Below are 23557 nucleotides of genomic sequence, written 5' to 3' on the forward strand. Positions count from 1 at the left end.
TCAACTTGGCACTGCGTGATAAAGATATTTGACATTTATAACGGTTTTAGATATGTATACAAAATCATATCTTATTCAATATCTACTTAGTAAAAAAAATATTTCAGTAATACTAACTGCTTATTACTACGTATTGTATAAAATGTTAACATTATGTACTCACTATATGATATAAGCTTGTATGTATGAAGGTATATATGATACAGAGTTTCGTGTTAAATAATAACAAAATAAAACAGTTTTCAGAATAAATAATTATTATAAAAGTGTGGTATTTATCCTAGTTTTTCCTTATTTCACTATTTGTATTTACATATAAAATCTAATTAGCTCGTGTTATTTTTAATATGAATTTCCGCAATAAATGAACTTACGCACATGAAGTGATTAATACAATACCCAGTGGCACATATTTACGTCACGTTTTTTTCTAATGAATAGCAATCAAATGACTGAAAACAGTAACTTTGTCCTTCTTAACGTATTTTGTTTGAAACACAATAACATCGTGCCGTAAAATCGTTGAGCCGAGATAGCCCAGAACGCGTGCATCTTAACCGATGATTTCGGGTTCAAGCCCAAGAAAGCACCACTGAATTTTCGTGTGCTTAATTTGTGTTTATAATTCATCTCGTGCTCGGCGGTAATGGAAAACATCGTGAGGAGACCTGCATCTGTTTTCATCATCTAATTTCAACGAAATTCTGCTACATGTGTATTCCACCAACCCGCATCGGAGCAGCGTGGTGGAATATGCTCAAAACCTTCTCCTCAAAGTGAGAAGAGGGCTTAGCCTAGCCGTGGGAAATTTACAGACTGCTAATGTAACAATAACATCGTAAACCAAGAAAAACATATTTTTTTTAATTCGGATAATCTTTAAGTACTACTTATGTTACTGAAACTGTAACTGTTCTAGCGTTTATGACTTTTTATTCTTCAAGCAATTAGAAGCGAACCAGGAAACCAAAATCAAAGTATTAAATGTATTAAATAATATATAATAACTAATACAATCGATTACTTAGAGAATATGGCAAAAAAACAAACGTAAAAGTGATTCCAAAAAAAATATATTTTGTAAATTAGACAATATTCACTAAATAACCTTAAAAATCAAGGAGTTATATTAGTGGAGACATAAAAAATGCCTCGGGCATCACCAGGGTTATAACAGCCAGCTATTGTTGTCTCATTTTCTTCACATAAACCTTGCGCAAAGGCTTTGTATGAAGGACAGGAGCGAGCCACGTACAATTCCGGATTATGAACTGTCTTCATCCAGTACCTGACGCAGGCTTTGTGATAGCATTTCACGGTTTCTTCGAGATTATCGCCTGAAAAAAGTATATCACGGCTAAATTTGGATAACATCTTACTGTAACCACCATAAGGCTCTATAATGATCGGACATACTTAAAAAAAATTAATAGTTGTTAAATGTATACAATGAAGTTGTACAGGGAACATTTATACATAGAGTCATGATCGGACATCGTAGTTTATGGGAGGTGACGATTTGTGTGCTACAGCTTCAGCCGGTATTATATAACATACGAACTTAAAATAAAGTTGCAAGTTTACAATAAAAAGAAAAAGAGAATTGATAGTGAAAAGCTACTGAACTCTTTCTTTTTTTTCGATTTATACATAGATATACGCTTATGATAAAATCAATATCGTTGGTATATTATTCCATACGACACTATGTAGATCAAATATGATGACGTATATCAACTATGAATTTCCCGATTGCAGTATGCGACTGATAAACTCAATACAAATAGTACAACAGATAAACAAAGTGGAAGGAAAATTTCTTACATCCCAAACCAATGGTAGCTTTAAACAATACTTATATTTTAAATTGACGACATAATAGTGTTTTAAAAAACTGATTAAATAAAGAACCTATAATTCGGATTAAATTTTTGCAAAACTCAGTAAATGAATACTGAAATTATATGGGAATAGATAAGACGGGACGACGTACTCTTTTGACATAAAACTCATCCCAGTTTTAGCTGAAGTTTATAAAGAAAACATAATCAAATTATAAATCTTGAAAAAAATGGTATACCTGCATCACAATCTGGCTGAATTTTTCCTTCGTAATTGAAAAAGAAATCCGTATCCGCAATTGTTCTTATCGTACCCAAATATCCAGCATTACAGTGGTACACTTCAACATACTTTCCAACGCCCGATCGTATATGATCCTCGACACGACTTTTAGAAAAACATGGGCCAGCCGGATCCAATCCTGTGATTCGCCATAGCTTCTCCTTTGTTATATTCATGAATGTTTCACCAGCATATCCAATAATATGACTGCCCAAACTGTGACCTATACAGTGAACATTATCTGGTGGGATATTCCTATCACAAAAATCTGACAAGAACTTTCCCAGAGAGGTCCCAATATAGTATGCATATTTGACAGACCGCGAATAACTTTGAAGTTTATCTTTGTTCTCGTAAGTGTAAGCTGAATGGTCTATTATTATAAGATAAATATTAGGCACACTTTTGTACGTTTGTCGGACTAATTCTTCGAGAACTCTTTTTATCTGGCTTTTGTAACCAGGCACGAATACAATGACACGTCTGCTGCTATCTAATTCAACAGACTTTCGCAATAAATCAGCTGCTGTGTCAATTCTGCTGCTAATGTTTATGTTTTTGACGAAATCATAAAAATAAACACGCGTTTCACTCACATCCAGATTTAAGGATCTATTGTGGTCACCTGGAAGAATAATAAGATTAAAATTTTTATACCAAAAATAAAATATATGCAATGTTTATATAAGTAGAACTAAGTAATGGTATACTGTGATATATGTGTTATGTTTCCTTTCACGTATGTTTTACAAACGGCTATTATTTAACTTTTCAATACATGATGTCTAATGGTACTGACCATCACGTGGATCCTTGGTGACCACTTGTACGCCTATGCTCATACACAGGCACTGCAATAAGCTTAATCTAAGATGTAATTTGTAAGTATTAGATTGTGAATCAAATTGGTTGTAGTAAAACGGTACCTAAACAAAGGGCACCTGCACAAAGGCCAACTGATTTGAATTTAAATTTCTAATATTGTCATTCAAACAAATACATGTCGAAGAGTTCGGCAATTGCAAACGGAGTAAATTAAAAACAAATGAATAACTTGTAAGGAATGTATTTTCAATTACTCACACTTAATATTCTTTGAATAAAGTATACGAAACCGATCTTCTATCGTATCAGCCTTCGTAACCGTAATAAATAAAACAAATGTTAGTACATAGTTATACGTCACGCGGATCATGACTGAGCCGATGTTTAATATTGAAGACAAAACATTATATTTTTTTTATAAATAATATTTTATGATATTCGGGCTTATTCACAATAGTTGGATGATGCTAAAAATTGTTAGGTTTATTGATATGACGTGTTTATGACTGGATATTATGTAAAAATAATTTATTTTACTGTAATTATAAAAAAAATAAAAAATAGATATTTATGATTTACATGTCTCGAGAAAAAACTTTAACTAATCATTTCAAGAATGTCAAACAAAAACAAATAAACACAAGGTCTTCTGATTAAAATCGTTATTAAAAGTAACAATAATACATACTTCAAGTTTGCTTCATGCCAAATTTTATCAAATTCGGTTAAGTGGTTTCGATGTGAAGGCGTAACTAGACGACAATTACACTTTCGTATTCATATTAGTGTAGATTAACTGCATAGTGTGTCTGCTACCTTATACAACAGATCCCTATCAAATGTTGGGGTCGGTGTTTATTAATCAAAATTTACTGAATAGCTTAGGTATGTATCAGACTTAGGTACATAGTTGTTTCCCGTACTTCAATAAACACGTAGAGCAGATCCTTCATCAGATCGCTCTTCAGTTGTGTCAGATAGTCAGTTGCATCTAATTGAGAGTAGGGTAATTCCCGTGGTGGGTGTGATTGTGTGAGTTAAAATGTATTTAAGTTGAACACATAACAATATACTTGCAAATATGCTAATAATAATATAGTATTCGTATGTGCGTAACAAATTATGATATTTACTTTCAATTGGGAGCCGTGTTGCCCAGCGGTAACAAGACGTGAATCGTAACCAACGATTTTGGGTTCAAGTCCAGCACCCTGTTTTCATGTTGCTTGAGTTAAGTAATTAAGTGCATGTACTCAGTGGCGAAGGAAAATGTAAGTAAATCTGCAAGTGGTGGATGAGAAACCCGCATGGGAGCAGTGGGGCGGAGTAAGCTCCAAACCTTGTCCTTAAAAAGGAGAGGCTATGCCTAGCAATGGTACATCACTAACCGTTCGTTTTTGTGTTACGAGTAACGAGCCGTCACTGTTGGTATTAGGTATTTATGTAAGACTCGTAAACAATTCTTTATCCGTAAACTAAAAACAGTTATACGTTGAATATAGTAATAGACATGAGAGGATAACTTGTATTATAACTAGTTTTTAGATCTAGATAAGGTTAATCTTCGTATCTGAGAAAAAAATTAATAGTTAAATAAATGTATATAAAGTATTTATAAAAAAATAATAAGTGACGCAAAAGCTTGTTTAACAAATGAGAGATATAGATCTCTTCTCAATACTGGATACTCCAATAATCGAATATTAGATAAATTACGATGAAACATAAGGAAATTAAATATGTGATGCTAACTCCAGTTAGTGTGCAACGTGTATTAAGTCGTCTTTGAATTATGTCGCGTTAATTTGATAAGGGACTTAAGCTACGTCTATATTTTTTTTTAATAATAAGTAATTTTATATAAAGTTTGTTAAATACCGTATTTTGTAAAGTCCCGTTATAGATCAGTGCAACTTTGTTCAATTATATTGTACGAATCTTTGAAATTCAACCACGTGTTTCACGGGTTGTCGTAGTTTTAGGTATAAAAAAGTAGCTTAGTCCTTCCTTGGAGTTCCAGCTTGGTGCATACTAAATGTCATCAAATTAGGGTTAGTGGTCTAGCCGTGAAAGCGTTACTGATTGACAGGCAGACACTTTCACATTTATAATATTAATATAGATTTAAGATCAACATAAAACATGTATATAAGTAAACTTATATATTAAATTGCAACGTCGTAATTACTGAGCAATGTGTGTAAAAAAAAGTTGCAATCATCATTGCATATCACATCAAGTCGAACGTTCTGTGAACTTTCTGATTTATTTTACTTGATAGAGTAAATTTTAAATGAAAATATTTATTAAATACTTTCATTGAAATAAAAACAAATTACTTGGTGACAGGGCTTTGTGCAATCTCGTCTGGGTAGGTACCACCCACTCCTTAGATAATCTACTGCTAAACAACAGTACTCAGTATTGTACTGGTTCACTCACCCTTCAAACCGGAACACGGTTGAACACGTTTGAAGGGTAAGTTAGCCTGTGTAACTGCACAAGGGACATAATATCTTAGTTCCCAAGGTTGGTGGCGCATTGGCGATGAAGGGAATTGTTAATATTTCTTACAGCACCATTGTCTATGGGCGTGGTCATAACTTACCTTCAGGTGGCCCATATGCTTGTCCGCCAACCAACATTAAAAAATAGAAACAACTTCACCGTCTAAATAATACTAAATTTAAACTTAAACCGTATTTCCTTTTCTACGATATTATATAAAGAATTCGGTCAAGCTGTTCCAGTAACGAGACAAACGTACCTATAACACTAACATTGTCATTTAAAATATCAGTAAGAATATAATTTATTTGGTGTTCCATCACTCAAATGAATCGCATATTTTATTGCCAAGCAGCAATAATTAGAAACACAGAATATGTGCTCTGAATGGTGAGAGCCAAGTAAAGAACATGGGACATTTTTACTCCCAAGATTGGTGGCGATTATATTTCTAATATGCTGACCAATCACCACCAGGTGGTGTATTTGTCTATCTTACAATATTAAATAATAATAATTTACCAAATATAATTAAAAATTTTACGGAATGATCTCTTTGAACGCAGCGTATTAAAGAATTTGCGGATAAATAAAAATGATAACTACGAACTGTACGCGAACTATGACACAAATGTGACCTACAGATAGCTTAAGCGTCGCCAATAATAATGTGACGTACACGTGACGTCATACCGTGTTCAAATGGGATAATACTTTTCATTAATAAGGACAAATAAGGATAAAATATTTGCATGAATATTTACCTCATTCAATCCTTCTTTAATATTGTGGTATCTGTATAGTTTTAATTTTTATTTTGTTATGGAAACAATTAATTCACATTAATAAGTAAAGCAGCATTAAAATTCACTCGGGTGAAAGAGCTCCGTGCAACCCCATCTTTATAGTTATGCAATATTGAATTTGTAAAAATAGTAAGAAAATAATGGTAGTGCCACGCTGCGTAACTTCGGGTTCCGCAGCTGATTCGCCTGCGGTTTTTCCGAACTAAAACTTTATGGGAATCTTTAAAAAGAGCAACAACGCATCTGAAAGTTGTTCCTGTGAATTCCATGGTAGTCACTTTCATTAGGTGAGCCAACTGATTACTACTAACCGCATATTTTAATAGCAAGCAACAATGCTTAGTATTTTTTTTTTGTATCGATTAGAAGGAGTGAGCCAGTGTAAATACATGTTCAACAGGGACATAACATACATACTAGCTCAGTATTAGCGATATAGAGAATGATTAATATTTTTAGAGCGCCATTGTCAACGTTGAAATTACAAGTTTAATTAGAAATTATAAAAAGAAATTATGAACATTATAAATAAAAATAAATATATATTTAAGAACATATAAGTCATGCTTATTACGTCACTAAATTTGAAGCGGGTGAAACTACTACTATTATATAAAAAAAACAATTCTATAACCTCAGAAGCGCGCTGAATTTTCTGGTATGAGTTTAATGTAGGTACATTGATTTTTTAGTATTTTTTTTCATTTAGGTATAAAAAAAAAAACTTATATAAAATATAGATAATAACACAGCAAATTATACGTGGAATATAAAATACTTACTTAGTCACGATTATGTTGTAGAACAAACGTTGATTAATAGATTACAGAAAGTTCGCATTTAATTTATAATACAGTCTTGTAGGATATTAGTATAGTTTTTAACATGAACATGGTAATTGAAGTCTGATTAATAATATTTTTTAGTTCGCTCTTGATTATTATTTCTATATACATACAATTTATGGTGCCTTTCAAATTTAAAGAGCAATTTTGAAAACATGAATATTGCGTATCAGGAACACGATAAATAATATAATCGTATCGGTCGGTCGAGATGTGTGAAGCATCAAAATTGACGGCTATTAAAATAATTTCTTATTTATGAATAATCATTAAATAATTATGGAATAATAAAAAATAAAGCGGGGTCACCTCCCGTTTTATTTTATTATCACGTTGGAACGAAGTTGCTTTCGCTAAGTATTAAATAACACATCGCAATAAAATAAAATGACAATGACAAATAAAATAAAACCATATTAAATAGAAATAAACAGAGAGATATATGTATGTTGTAAAAAATGTTTCGTCTTACCTTTCCCTGTCTTTACCAATTGGATATTTGGTAAAGACAGGGAAAGGTCGTTTAGAGGAGTCATAACAGTTTTTCCTTACTAGACGATTTCCAACAGTTCAATCTACTGTAAGCCTCGTAAAATAACTAAGAACCAAGAAGTTACGTTTATAAAAAAATCTTAATATTATAATAATATGAAGCAACGAAGTATCATAGACTAAACCACAGCGATATCAATTTATTTTGTCTCTTTCTAAGACTCTATGACATTTTGAGTTTCCTTATTGTATTATATATGAGTTATGAATCCGTTACATTCTTATTATTTTTTAAATCAATATATAAATAGGCCAAGTCAAAGCAGTTGAGATGTTTTTTTTTTTATAAAAATAATTGTAGAAAATAAAAGAAATAATTAAACAAGCAAATTTTTACATGTAAGTATATTTTCCTTAAATTTATAAGTTGTGAATTTTTATAAGGGTGTTGATGCTAAGGAGAATGGATTATACGCAACCCTCGTTTTTGGTCAGGCGTGGTGTTCCTCATTTATAAGGATTTTTGGTAGAATAACTGATCAGTAGATACGGAACTAGTCTTGCTTACCAGGGACGGATTTTGTGTTAGACCTAGGCCCAACCTTTTTTAATATTTGTGCCTTATGTTAAATGCGTAAAATTAAAATTGAAAATACACATGGAGATAACGATATTTCAAAGTTTTAGGATTAGGAGATCGGAAATTTTTCATAGGCAGCCAAGGTCCAATCCTCCCCTTGGCTCGCACTAATAAGTCGCTCACATTTCAGGTACGAAAGACTCAGCAACAGTTTTATCATTGTATACTTGTATAATTGTATAATAAGTATATGTTGTAAAAATGTTTTGTCTCTCCGCACTTTACCAATTGGATATTTGGTAAGACATTTCTATGCAAGCCTGTTATTGCTAGGACAATAGGCGTTGTGACAATCATAAGTGGATGGATACACTTTTACGTAAATATGTTGTTTCCAAATGTTGTTAACGAGGTGACATGTTGTTTTGACAGAATAATACTAAGTATTACATGAAATCATTTCCATTGAAAATATATTCGTTCTGGTTTGGTTGCGGAGTTCTTGAATGTAGAACAAATTAGTACACATTTGTTAATACTATATTATAACGATAATACAACTAAAGCCTAGAACCAACTTATATTTCTGTACAAATTCAATTTAATATTAATTATTTGAAAATAATACGAAATCAAACAAAACGTTCAGAAGGTACGTAAAATTAATAAAAAAGGACCCGAAATTTCTAACACTAGACCAAAACGCATCCTCATACGCGAGCCAGTCATTTTGTCTAGCACTGCTTGGACGGTTTTTGTTCCATACATAATAATAAATTAAAATATGGCAGCGATTTATTTAAGTCACTAAGACAAAACCTCATTATACAACGGTATACAAGATTAGTGACGTGAAAGGCGAGATCTGATCCTGACCACATGGCTACGACTGACTAATGTTTAATTAGAGAGGAAAATATTTGTATTCTACTAATACTATAAACTTGAAAGTCTGTATTTTTGAATCGACGGATTTGATAAATTTAGAAATAGAGATCGTCTATAACGTGACTCTAAACATAAGCAACATAACACCTGCCCCCCCTTAAGATGCGGATGTAACTGCATGCGGGGTTAAAAGTAGAAGTCATGTCCAAACACAGATATTGATATTTTTATTTTTTTATTGAAATTAAGTGTTTCATAAAAAAAAACGAATTTTAATTAATTTTAAATTCAATTTCATCACTTAGATAATTTTTAGTTTAATTAACGTTATGGCCTTAATTATGTATAAATAAAAATTAAAAATAGTTACTGTACAAATCATACTATAGGTACTTATACTATACTTTATTTTTAATTAGATTTACTATAATTAAAAAAATATTCTCATAAAATATTAATAAACTATCAGAATACGCGAAACTCGACCGTTCAAGTGGTTAAATGTTGTCATTATGTCAGAGCAGCGACATATGACGGCGTTAAATAATTTAGCAATCCTCTTATTAATAATATGTATTTTATTAAAACTAGACTTTATCGTGTTGCAATAAGACCGATTTTGCAGTGAATTAGTTAAAGAAATTTTCCGCGTATGCTATGCACTGTTTCCATATAAAATTGTCAACTTTATAACAATTGGTCATGTTATAACATAGTTAGGGATCTTAGTGATAAAATAGCTCTATGAAATCAGAGATGTGAATTTCTACCGTTAAACAACACTAAATAGTATTATTTTCTTCCTGTTTTAAGGGTGTGTGAACAATTTTAATTACAGGATCAAGGTATTAAGCATGGGAATAAGACCCAGAGCTGATGTTTCATGGTTGATTTCAATGGGAGGTAGCTGATCCACTTATCAGTCTGCTTACCCATTTAAAATAAAGAAAAATATAACTCTATTTATTTGATATAATAATACTCCATCAATATTCTGGACAATGAAACTCGACAACGGCTTCGACTACCCTTAAGAAGGGTTAGAAGAAAGTGCTCGTAGCCCTGCGCTGTACTCATGATATTTCGTTTAAGATCTACGTATTCCAAATACCGAGCCACATCAGCTTTTTAATAAAATAAATTTAGTGTTTTGTATATATAGGAATTTTATTAGATTAAGTTATTTATACGGAACTTTTAAAACGCATTTGGTTTCATACTTTCTTTTTAAAACATTTTCCGGTAAAAATCCTCTGTAACAACCATTATTTCGTAAAACAAGGTATAATAGTACGAAAATTAAACAAGTTCACCGTATCACCGTATGGACCAATGTGAAGTCTAAAGCTGATTGGAATTTGAAGCGGATTGGAATAGGCTATATATTCCAATCGAAGAAGGAATAATGATAAAAAAGATAAGCGGTTTGCTAATAACTTAACTACATTGTAAACCATTTTTATCCACTTTAATTTACTCCCAAAGTTCCGATAACAGTTTCGTCGACGTACAAAAGGCCATCTTACAAGGCCATTGTACAAGAAAATATTAAAGAGATATTTTGAAGTTCATATTATTATTTTTATTATCTATTTTTTATTAATGATCGTAGTGAAATTTATTATCATGAAAATTTAAATTAGAAAATGACGTTGTCTGAATGCAAGTGGATACAATCACGAGTTGAAAATTTAACATAATGCCGTACAATTTGAACAGTTAAAGTAAAAGCTATGAATGTTTGCCGTTTAACTGCACTTCCCATAATTTTGTTCTTATTAGCATCACTAGCACACATCACATTCATGTACTGAATTGTGTTCTACATCAAAAGATTCGAGTGACGTATTTTCAAAAATCGAATAATGTATTTCTATGTTCATCGAAATCGGCTCCGAGACTAAAGCATTTTTCAATATTCCTTGTTTTTTCGATTTTCCCATTCACACTCCAAAATTCATTATGTACAAACAATTTAATTAATTATACTAGCGTTTGTACTTGTTATTCATTGAATTGAGCTGACAATACAGATATATCTTTATTTTTAATTAAGTTATATAAACGAGCATAATTATAATACAATCATGAAAAGCAATCTCCTAGGCTGTCTGCTAAGATAACACATACACAGCCTACATAATAGTAATACATAATCTTTCCTAAAATAACGCCTTCGTCGTTATTTTTGCCTTCTCTCAATCGAATTTACCAACATTATTAAGTTATTATTTGTACTACGTACTTCATACTAAATATTAAATTTGCAGTCCTTTTTTTAAATCTAGCAGAAACTGCTTTAAACCAGTTAACGGCGAAATCCCATTTAATAATCTATAATTATTTTTACCTACGTGTAAATGCCACTGAACTCCTCTAAGCGGCTAGACCACCTCGATCCAGCACTCCGCCATTCGTATTACGTATTACTACAATAGGGTATTTTAGAGAGACAAATAAATTATAAAATTTGATAAAAATTAAAATATATGTACAACTATACTTAAATATTTTGATTTTGAGTCATAAAAGCGCGTTATTAATTTATTATATTTAAATTAAAAGTCGGAATTTTTAGTCTGTATCTGTGTCTGTACCTGAAACACAAGCCGCCATGGCCTGGCGACATTTTGATAAACAACTTTTCTGGAGTTTTAATTTCAGTATTTGCACATTAAACTCCAACGATAGTGATTGTAATTCATTATTATCCCAAAAAACACCAAATATTTATAGCTGTTAACGTTTTATCAGTGTGACGTCACGTTTTACCAAAATGACTGACAGCGTTTTCGCTGGGTTAAAAAGGGTTTAAAATTTTATGGCAATAAAATGTTCTTATTATGCCGATGTATATTTTTGGCTTTTTATTAGGAAAAACAACATTTTGAAGTACTTTTTCAAACATAGTAGAATCTATTCCCGTCACAGACTACATAGCCCGTAGTCTACTCAGTCATTTCCGGCAAAAACTCAAAATGGCATCTCGAACCCGCTCGACGCCTATCCTCTACTCTGATTGATCTTGACGTATGACGCAATATTATAATATGTAGTAACTTTAAATTAATTAGTAAGGTTTTACACGATAATAAATGCAACAATACAAATACTTTTGTAGATTTTTTTTATAATGAATGAAAAATTATACAACTAACTCTATTCCGTTCCTTGCTCCGAGGTATATATATATATTTATAAACAAACAGATTATTTAGTATTTAAATCTTGTAGCTCGTATCATCATAATTGTTCTTAAGAACTGAATTTTAGCATAGACAATTTTTTTTTAAATAATATGCAATGATGTCAAAATTTATTTTTTATATTTTTGTACGTCAATAAATTAATTTACATCTGTTACAAATAAGGAAATCCGTTCTGTTGATAGAGAAGAGACGGATTTATGTAAATTTAGTTTTATTTTGAAATAGCTGAATATAAGAATTTTTTTATTAGTCTTGATCGTAACTTATGAACGTAATATACTTATTATGTAATATTGTTTCGAGGAATAATAATCCCATGTTCCAGTTTAAAGAGTAAGTAAGCCAGTGTAATTACAGACACTAGGTAATTTTATTATTGAAATGGTTCGAACAGAGTAACTGCGAGCTACTTGCCGTCTCTTCTTGGTAAATTCTACATTTCATCTAAAAATAACAAGATCGAAAGTAGCCCTATGTATGTGTGTTACTCTTTCACGACCAAACCGCTGAAACGAATTTGATTAAATTTGGTATAACGAAAGCTTGAACCTTTTGGAAGGACAAAGGCTACTTTTTAAACCAAAGATCTTAATAACAACAAATAAAATTAAAAATATAAATTAAAGATACAGACTACGTGACGTATGTGGAGACAGGAATAAAACAATTATACATATATATGTATAATATATTAATAGCGTATGCCGATTTTTGTACCAGTGGTTATGGGACGATGGCTGCATATAAAAAATCGGTTGTAGTCGCATTTTGAAGAGCCTTAGATGTGCAGGAAATTAAAGATGAGTCTTCATTGCAACTAACTAAATTGTTACGATTAAAAAAAAAAAAATGTAGAGAGCGGAAATAAGTTACTGGCCAGTTAGAGAGCAGTACTAAGGCTGTATAAGAATAAAAAATTAAAAAACGTAAACAAAGTTAAAGTAACCTCCAATTCTAACTGAACCAAGTATACTACTTATTTGATATTTAAAAAATCATTTAAAAGTGGTTTCGTCATTTTGGCGCCAAATATAGATGAGCGACTTGCAGTTAACAATGAAATGAAATCAAAACAAAACCTGTCATAGGTCTCGAAATTCCTAAAAACCTTTTGAATAAAAGTGAAATTTCGCGGGAGACCCACTAGTATGTAATAAATCACGATTCAAAGTCATAAAAAATGGGAACATAATCTTAGAAATCGTGGTTGGCGACGCATTAATGGTGTAAGTAATTTCTTACAATGCCGCGTCTATGAGGTGACCACATGAAATCAGGTGGCAGGTTGGCTGTCTTGTAAGCACCTGGTTTTCCCATTGCAAGCCCACGATGAATTGGACTGGATTATACAATTTCCTATTACACATTATATTTATTCAAGTTAAAACGAGACCAAACGGGAATTACACCTTACCAAACAAAAAAATCCAAATCAGGGCACAAATGGCGGTCTTTTGAGGTATTAAAAAAAATTATAACGTCTTCCTTATTTCGAATTAAAAAAGCAAAACGACAGGCAACAGTTTAATTTTTAAAATTCAAATAATAATAGCATCAGATATCATGAAATCAATTTATAATTAGTAATAGAGTTGCTAGTATTAAAAAAAGTATTAAAAAATAATTTTATTAATAAACATCTAATACTATGTTGTATCCCATTTGAGAATCAATAAAACGTTTTATAATCTGTATTGTAATTATCTTGTTCCGTTTTTAAACGGAGTTACCTATAAACTTCCTTAGTTTACCACTTATTAGTCATTATGCAATGCTGTTAAAATTTAATTAAGTACTTTTATAATCTATTTTTTTCTTTTTTAGTAGCAATGCCCAATGAGAAATTACTTATACTTCTATTTACCCCTCCATTTAAGCTTAAATCTTGTATTACAAGTGGGGACGAAAATAACCCAAGAGGTGAGAATTTTTGACTTTTTACACCGCTTAAACCATTGCGCTATTGACGCTTCATATTATACTCATATAGTTTTATTACTTTCGAGATAAATAATGTTCTTCTAAAGCTAGTTTGCTTAATATTCGAAAAAAGAAGGTCATCTTGTCAAGGAATAAAGCTAGACGTTCTTAATATTAATTAACGAATTACATAATAACAGTTTTCCCCCAACGTTCAGAGTAAATACCCAATCCACTCTTGCGCATACTCGGATGCAGGAAAGGATGCGATTCGGTTAGATAACGGTTCGATTTGAATGTGGAACGTTTGTGAAACCCCCTTAAAGATAGTAATTTGTTAAACCCGTGCAATAGTTTAAAGTTAATTATGCAAAATAATAATGTAATAACATGTCTTAATATACAGAAAAGTTGTTACAGAAATATTATTAGCAATTGGACAAATAGTTATCTTAATGTTAAAGTGAGTGATCTGTGTAGAATAGATCACACACGAAGACGCCCTCCACAATAAATTAGTTAATCTCTACTTATATTATAAATCAAAATTATATTATACATTTGTTCTCCCAATGTCTGCTGAAAAGGATTGGAACAAATAAAGATGCGAAACAACCCATAGAGCAAGCCAGTTTTAGGACTAAATACTCTACAATAGACCACATTCACGTTCTCAGCCAAGTGATAGAAAAATTTAAAGAATTTAATTCCCCACTCTACATAGCCTTCGTGGACTACCGAAAAGCCTTTGACTCTATCTCACACGCGTCCATCAAAGAAGCTCTAGAATACCACGAAGTAGAGACAACGTACATAGACATCATTAGCAACATATACGAGAACTGTAAAAGTAAAGTCAGAATGGAGAGAATCGGACCAACTTTCAAAATAGAACGCGGCGTCCGCCAGGGAGATCCTTTGTCACCGAAAATTTTCATAGCTGTTCTAGAACTCATTCTTAAAGATTCAAGCTGGAGCAACAAAGGTATAAAAATAGACGACAAATACTTGAGCCATCTGCGATTTGCGGACGATATTGCATTACTAGCTAGCAACGCTGAAGAACTAAATGACATGCTAACAACCCTACATTTACAAAGCATTAAAGTCGGACTAAAAGAGAAATAAATTTTGACAAAACAAAAGTAATGACTAACAATACCTTAACACCTATTCAAATAAACGGCAAAAATGTAGAGTATGTCAATGACTACATATACCTGGGCAAGCAACTGTCCTTTAGAGAGACAGACAAGGAAGAGGTGGAGAGAAGGATTGCCTCAGCATGGAAACGTTACTGGTCCTTGAAACACATACTGAAATCTAAATTGTCCACCAAACTAAAAAAGAAAGTACTTGATTCTTGTGTACTACCATGCCTCACATATGGCTGCCAAACATGGTGTCTAACAGAAAAAACAGCTAGCAAAATTTCAGTCTGCCAAAGAGCGATGGAAAGAAGTATACTGAACCTTAAGCTTTCGGATAAGGTAAAGAACACTGAAATTCGCAAACAAACACAGGTCTCAGACGCAATAACCCATGTTAGAAAGCTGAAATGGAAATGGGCAGGCCACCTGTCTCGTTATGAGGATGGCAGATGGACAAAGAGAATAACCAAGTGGAGAGGCCCCAGCACGGGCAAGCGACGTGTGGGCCGCCCGCTCAAGCGCTGGGCGGATGACATACGAGCTGTCGCTGGAGAGAACTGGATGAAGGTAGCTCAATATAGAGAAAAATGGTCTAGTCTGGAGGAGGCCTTTACCCGCACGGGGGTTCCCCTTTAATTGAGTGTAATTGAGTGTAATTTTATTATAATATAAGTTAACTAAATATAAATAAACATGAAACATTTTATTAACTTAAAATTGTGTAGTTCATGTTGGAATAAACTAAATAAATTTAATAGAATAATAATATAAACAATCAAATGTATTTTTTAAATTAATCATTTTATAATTTAAAACTGTGTAATGCATGTTTAAATATTTGAATATTATATTACACTAATTGATACAATAATAGTGCTATAATCATTGAATTATATTATATTGTTAAATGAAATGTATTATTAACTAAGGGAATGAAATAAAAGGCTTATTATTATATTATAAATGCGAAAGTAACTATGTATGTCTGTCTATGGCTCATTAAGGGGCAAATCACTGAACTTCAAGGAAGGACATAGATTACTTTTATGCCTCACGCCTGACGAGCATCCCTGGAAACGCGAGCGAAGCCGCGGCTAAAAAATAGTTTTTAATAAAATAAACCTAACAAATGTAATGTTTTACTTCATCAGTTTCAAATCATTTTACTTCTACTTGACACACTGTCAGACTACTCTTTGTTAGGACAATCACCATCACGCGTTGCTGAGTCTCCTTCTTATTTGGGAAAAAATATTCACGTTATAAGTAATGTTAAAATATTCTGGCTTCTACATATATTAAAATCGCTCTTTTTAAAATTAAATAGATATATTTTTTAAACATATATTAATGATCAGACAAAACAAAGAATAGAAGCATTGCTTTTATAGTAATAAAAAATATAGTCAATAGAGCTAAGATGCCAGAATGGTTAGAGCACGTGAATCGTAAACGATCATTACGAGTTCAAATCCTAGCAAGTATAATTTTTGTTTATAATTCATCTCGTGCTTGATAATGAAAAAAATGTGTCTGATTCTGCTACATGTGTATTCGTCAACTTGAATTGGAGCAGCGGATATGTATGCTCCAACTCTTAAAAAAAGAGTAGGCCTTAGCCCAGCGGTGATACATTTAGAAAAAGCTACTGTTTTAACTTTTAGTTATACATATTAGACAAAAAAAAATATATATATATTTTCCAACTTTTAGTTATATAGTGAAATTATTACAAAATTTACCTTACATAACTTTATTTGGTCAGTTTCGTAATTTAAAAAAGAATATATAAATGTTTCAAAATGATATAATATTTTACTATGAATTATTAGTTTTTTAACAAAATTAAGAATTTTGAACATTAAGAAAACAATAACTTCCATTTTAAAGTTTCATCACAACGCTTCTTCTAATTTAAAAAATAACGGTTACACAAAACGATATTAACATTATAGCAATTACATCTCCAACTTTCCCTAGATTATCTTATAAATATATTATAAATTACAGAATTATTTAACATAATTACAATAAGAAGCGAGAAGCAATGATGTTGGATTTGGAAAAACGGTCTTAAATTTTTACTTTGTGTTTAAACTCATGAAATATTCTTCTACCAAACAGAAATATTTAATATAATTCTGCCATTATATTAAATATTTCTGTTTGGTTTCATCCATGCTAAGAATCAGTAAAGAAAACGCATCTTTTTTTATATCGGTAGGCGGACGAGCAAATGGGCCATCTGATGGTAAGTGGTCACCACCGCCCAGAGAAAATAGCGTTGTAAAAATATGATGTCAGTCCTTACATCACCAATACGCTACTAACCTTGGGAACTAAGATGTTACGTGCCTTGTGCCTTTAGTTACACTGGCTCACTCACCCTTCAAACCGGAATACAACAACACTGAATACTGCTGTTTGGCGGTACAATATCTGATGAGTGGGTGGTACCTACCCAGACGGGCTTGCATAAAGCCCTACCACCAAGTAAAGGCATCTGCCTGTATTTTTTATATTATTCTTAAACTGATACAAGCTGAGTTAACCATGCATGAATAAGACGTATTATCGAATTATTTAACTAAGCACTACATGTGAAAATGGGCCTGATAAAAATGGTTTCCAACGCCATTAGACATTGGCTTTGTAAGAAATATTAACCCTTCCTTATACCAACCTTGGGAACTAAGATGTTATGTCGTATGCGCCTGTAGTTATACTGGCTCACTTACTCTTGCTGTTTGGCGGTAGATTATTTGTTGAGTGGGCATCACAAAGTATGCGAATCATTCTAGGGCTTCCTAGCGATTGAAGCCAATTTCACGAAGCGTTGAGTAAACAAGAGGAGTGAGCATCTATAGCGTTCAGAATTCAAAGCTTCTAAAGAAAATATCAAAAAATTTGACTCCAATATTGTTCATAAACTTAAGAGAAAAAACACTAAAGTCCTAGTTTTAGAATGATGGGGTTATGAAATAAGTATGTATCATACCATTCATTAAAATGAAAGATTATCTTGTAATTTATTTATTATTTTATCTCCAGAAAGTTAACCGAGGGTATTTACAATAAAATATTGACGCAAGTATTTAAAATGAGAAATACATTAACATAGATTTATATCTAAATTACAAACTTACTTTATAAGTCAGGATTTACGAGAACAAAACTTCTATTATTTATTGACTGTTAACAAAATTTAAAGTAACAAAAGTATCTATGAAATACCAGAAGTATCTTTTGAAAATAGCCTAAAATATAGTCAACGTTTAGATTCTGTGTTACCAATCTCTTCTCAAATTTGACCAGATAGAAAGCCTAGATTCACGTTATGTATGACGTATATATTATCGAGGTATGATTGACGTGTTTCGGGAAGACAATCCGACGCTTGATTTACACGATAATGTTATTATCTTCCTGATCAATTACGACCACGGTGGCCAAACCTACTGTGCGGTCATATTATTGCGCACAAGTGTCTGCGCCAACACAAATACAATCTCTATTCCTTCTTGAGTTGGGATGGCAATTGAGATCACCGGACCTACTAAGCCAACGTGGCATATGACATAAGTAGTACATGATTCCGATGATGTCTTAGCAAAGTCCTGATTCTAATAACTTTTTCAGCCGGTACGATTTCTTGCTCAATCCAAACAAAAATGTTTTTTCGAACTATACAATAATTATTCGATCTATATATTTCGATCAAATATATAGATGTCCTACTTAAAGTTTGATAATACGATATTATGCGATAATTCTCATCGCAAAAAGAGCGGGGATTGCCATTTAAATAAAAAGAAAAAACCTTACGACCGACCGGTGAGAGTGACAGCAACCGCTCGACGACGCACGCGCACGATCGCGCGCGAGAAAGTTTACGTAATACAAATTTGGCGCCAATACTTTCTGCCATTTTGAAAATATTTCAAATATATTTACTCAAATTTCGAATCGATACTTTTTTAAACTTATTTTTTTTTAATTAATTGTGTTTGTGAAGATTTGTTGTGAACTGGGTGTTAGTGACTTTCGCCGTAACACATACAGGATGACTAACACGCGTAATATAAAGGTAAATGTTTTTAAATTCTATTAACGTTCGATTGTCTATGACTTTTAAATTTCTTCGCATTTCTTTTTTTTTAATTTTAAATAGCAATAAAGTTAAAATAAAAAAAATGGTAGTAAGTTTATTCAAAAAAAAAACGAACATGTTTTCGAAGAAAGTATTGAAGTAATTTATACTTACTTTGAAAAAAAATGACACAAAAATCCCATGGCATGCTATTCACCGGTATCAACAATGGCGTCAATAAGAAATGCACATTGTATTAAGCGCATTTTTCCTGAATAAACCTATCAAGGTAGAAACTCGCAAAATTTCATCGTTCCAATAAATATGTAGTGAGTAAAGTTTTTCTTCATATTATTTAAGATGTATTTATTCAAATTTATTAAGCTGAGATATTATTGTATTTTTTTCGTGCTTTTTTTTGAGGAGAACATTGGATTGAATGGAGAATTGATTCCACCATGCTGAACTAATGTGGGTTACTGATTACACATTTGTCAGTATTTCATTCGACTCATGCAGGTTTCCTCACGACATTGCCTAGGTTTGAGATTCGGTTTTCAATGATGAACGTAAAAATAATAGCAATAAATAGATGTATTTAAATAAAATATTTATGTTGGCAACATTTGTAACAATCTGAATACTGTCTGATAAAATTTATTAGTGAATACGATACTGAAAACTATTTAAAACGCCGATTGGCTCTCACCAAATTGTTATTTCGATTAAATAGCTTCAGAGCCAGATCCGACCCTTAATTTACGTCACTGCGGATAATTCTTACATTTGTTATAAGTTATTTTTTTAAAATGTACAAGTTTTCTGTGCAGTTTTGACCGAAGAGATAATTTACAACTGAACAAGCAAGCTAAAATTAGTTCGGATTTAAGCCTGCGATCATTTACTTAGATACGAGTTAAAGTCAATTGATACATCTTGTAGTTGCATAAATGATTTTACCTTCTAACCTTTTAGGTGAACGACGATTAGGTAACATACAAGAACGTATTCATCATACAAGTCGGAAATCAAGAGAATGTGGCACCGTTTAGAAGGATAAAATTGAAAGTATTTTTTTCTATAACACTAAATTATAATTCCAAGTTTGAAACATGACTAATGTTTTTTGGATATCGTAATCAGACATCTTACATTACATACATACATTAGCAGCCTGTAAATTTCCCACTGCTGGGCTAAGGCCTCCTCTCCCTTTGAGGAGAAGGCTTGGAGCATATTCCACCACGCTGCTCCAATTCGGGTTGGTGGAATACACATGTGGCAGAATTTCGCAGAAATTAGACACATGCAGGTTTCCTCACGATGTTTTGCCTTCACCGCCGAGCACGAGATGAATTATATACACAAATTAAGCACACGAAAATTCAATGGTGCCTGCCTGGGTTTGAACCCGAAATCATCGGTTAAGATGCACGCGTTCTAACCACTGGGCCATCTCGGCTCTTCAATGAATCAGACATCTAACGATTACAAAATATATATTTATCTTATAAGATCTTATAAGAGAGAGTGTTAATGTCAGCGTTAGTGTTAATCTCAGGATCTACAATTTTGATTATAGTAATACTTTTTGTTTTTGAGTCTGTTATACAAAAAAGATTTATGTCACTACAACGAAGTTATCTAGAATTTAACCAATATGAAAAACTGTTTGAAACAGGCATGACGTAGAGAGATGTATACTTTTATAATAAAAACATAAAACGTCTGCAGAAGATGGACACAACCACCATTCGTTTGATTATTTATCGGTATTGCTTATTAAATTATTAACTTTGTCATATTATCTCAATTTTTTTAAGTTTATATTTGGAATAGTGTTAGATCGTTTTTCGTAATATAGATTTTTTTTTTTTTAATTTAATTAAAATCAATCAATTTTCACAGATTGTGAAAAAGTATTTATGTACAAAACAAGGTAAATACTTATCAAATAATAGCAATCGAACTATGAAGTCTACGTAAAGGGGTGGGGGGTACTGTTATGTCTACATATATATTATACTATGTCGATGTTCTTGTATTAACACATCGCTTTGGGTTACTTTCACATTTCACTCATTCGTCTTGAAGAAGAAACACATTGAAGTTTTAACGACTATTGCATTTTTATTATCTTTCACATAAATAATTCCACAGGCCTCTTTTATAAATATAAATATCACATAAATAAAAATAAATAGCCTATATAAAATAAAATGAAATAAAATATAGTATAAATTAATCTACCACTACATTCATTCAATGATAGAAATAAATTTGAGATGATCAAACATAAAAATATATTTTTAAGAAAAACATTAATTAAAAAAAAAAAAATCTTCTATTCATTATAGATAACTTAGTATTAAAAAGCTATTTTTGAATTTTACGCACGATAAAAAATAATTAAATTGTATTCAAATAACATATATTTATCTAATTCAATAGGTGAAGACACTATAAGCACTGTTGCCGGTAGATACATTCCAATTAAATATCTATCTCAATACATATCTCAATATCAAATCAAATCAAATCAAATCAAATCAAAAAATCTTTATTTGGACACACACACAACTTATGCAAACAATATAAAAAATGTATATAAAAGGAACGTATAAGAATAAAGAATACAAACTAAAATAAAAAAAATAAATAAAAAAAAAACAATGTGTGATGCCCAAATTGGTAAGCCACTCAGCATGTTGAAAATCATTGTTGTGATGAGTTTCAACGCTGGTATTCTGTGGCCGCCAATAACTACGTACGTCACTACGCAGGAAGTGAACTACGAGTATGTGATATATAAGTTCACAATAATTACATAAATATAAGTATAAGAATATGTAATAATATAATTTAAAAAAGAAGGAAAAAAACTACAAATTCAATTTAATCAAATAAAATGACAATTCAAAAGTGCTTGTACTTAAATAAAGTGAAGGTATTGATTGTTTTTTTTTGTTATCGAAACGCCAAATTTCTGACAGATATGTTTTTTTTTTTATCGCTGGAATGTAACGCACGTGAGACCGAATAGCTCTAAGTAATGTATAATTATCTTTTATAATTCAAAGTATAAGATTTCCAAGATTAAGTTGAATACGATTTAATTATTAGATATAATCTCAGCCAGTCAAGCAATCAGTCCAAATATACGTAAAATCATCAATATTCTTTGAGATTTTAACCAGTAACAGTCCTTTAAGTTATTTAACATCTAGACTATTTTCGACTATTTAAATATATTTTTTGTAATTTACTTTTACAAAGATCTTGTGAAGAATCTTCGCTGGTTATCATAATTTAAAAAAAAAACTTCCATGACGTCAGTAAAAACTGGTGATAGTACACTTATGTTAGTCATTTATGAACATTCACGTTTGGCACAGTTTGCAATTTTTTTTATACTTTACGCAATCTCGGTGAATGCAGATTATAAAGCAATCATTCTTTTGCATTAAACCGTCTTCCTCTGAAATGTGTATAGTGTTCTATAATATATGTAAAGTATTAAACAAACTTACAAAACATTTTTTGTTCGGTAATTTAGTTGCAGTTTGATCCATTTATTTTAGTCATAGTGACTTAAAATCTAACGTTCGTGCAGACAGCTTATATTCGTATGTATCCTACTCTCATTAAACAAGCATTCTAGAAATCGCTCCACCTTTATTCAAGAGAGTAGTTTATTTATATATTATTACTACTATATATAGATTTAATTGTACTTTATTGATATAAGAGCCCAGTGGTTATAACGCGTGCATCTTAACCGATGATTTCGGGTTCAAACCCAGGCAAGCACCACTGAATTTTCATGTGCTTAATTTGTCTTTATAATTCATCTCCTGCTCGGCGGTAAAGGAAAACATCGTGAGGAAATCTGCATGTGTCTAATTTCAACGAAATTCTGCCACATGTGTATTCAAAAAACCCGCATTGGAGCAGCGTGGGGGAACATGCTCCAAACCTTCTCCTCAAGGGAGAGGAGGCCTTAGCCCAGCAGTGGTTGCTAATGCTAATGCTAATTTAATTAAAACGATACTAAAGAGTACCTACTTTGAAAAAAAAAAAACTTTTTTTGAAAAAAGAACATTTTGATTTGATTTGATT

The 23557-nt window shown here is 31.7% G+C and overlaps 2 protein-coding genes across 2 annotated transcripts in view; one reads left to right on the forward strand and one right to left on the reverse strand.

Moving 5' to 3' along the window:
* Window positions 1-1001: 1001 nt before the first annotated feature.
* LOC125065451 (phospholipase A1 member A-like) lies at window positions 1002-13594 on the reverse strand. The gene is made up of 4 exons (XM_047673032.1): window positions 13520-13594; window positions 12733-12748; window positions 2081-2497; window positions 1002-1337 (listed from the first exon to the last, which is right to left on the reverse strand). The coding sequence occupies exons 1-4, from the start codon at window positions 13592-13594 to the stop codon at window positions 1117-1119; spliced, it is 729 nt and encodes a 242-aa protein (XP_047528988.1). The 3' UTR covers window positions 1002-1116.
* A 5667-nt stretch (window positions 13595-19261) lies between these two features.
* Window positions 19262-23557, forward strand: part of LOC125065349 — a 30008-nt gene continuing 25712 nt past the window's right edge. The window contains exon 1 of the mRNA XM_047672900.1: window positions 19262-19435. Coding sequence (XP_047528856.1) covers window positions 19412-19435 — 24 coding nt within the window. The 5' untranslated portion in view covers window positions 19262-19411. The remainder of the gene's footprint in view (window positions 19436-23557) is intronic.

The sequence above is a fragment of the Vanessa atalanta genome, chromosome 7 (assembly GCF_905147765.1).
Source record: "Vanessa atalanta chromosome 7, ilVanAtal1.2, whole genome shotgun sequence".
NCBI classification, from domain to species: Eukaryota; Metazoa; Arthropoda; class Insecta; order Lepidoptera; family Nymphalidae; genus Vanessa; species Vanessa atalanta.

Bases quoted from the DNA above. Each gene is read 5' to 3' on its own strand.
- LOC125065451 (XM_047673032.1), bottom strand. From the start codon at position 13,594: ATGGGAAAACCAGGTGCTTACAAGACAGCCAACCTGCCACCTGATTTC. The intron at 1,338-2,080 runs GTATACCATTTT...TACTTTTTTCAG, and splicing joins TCAGCCAGATTGTGATGCAG to GCGATAATCTCGAAGAAACC.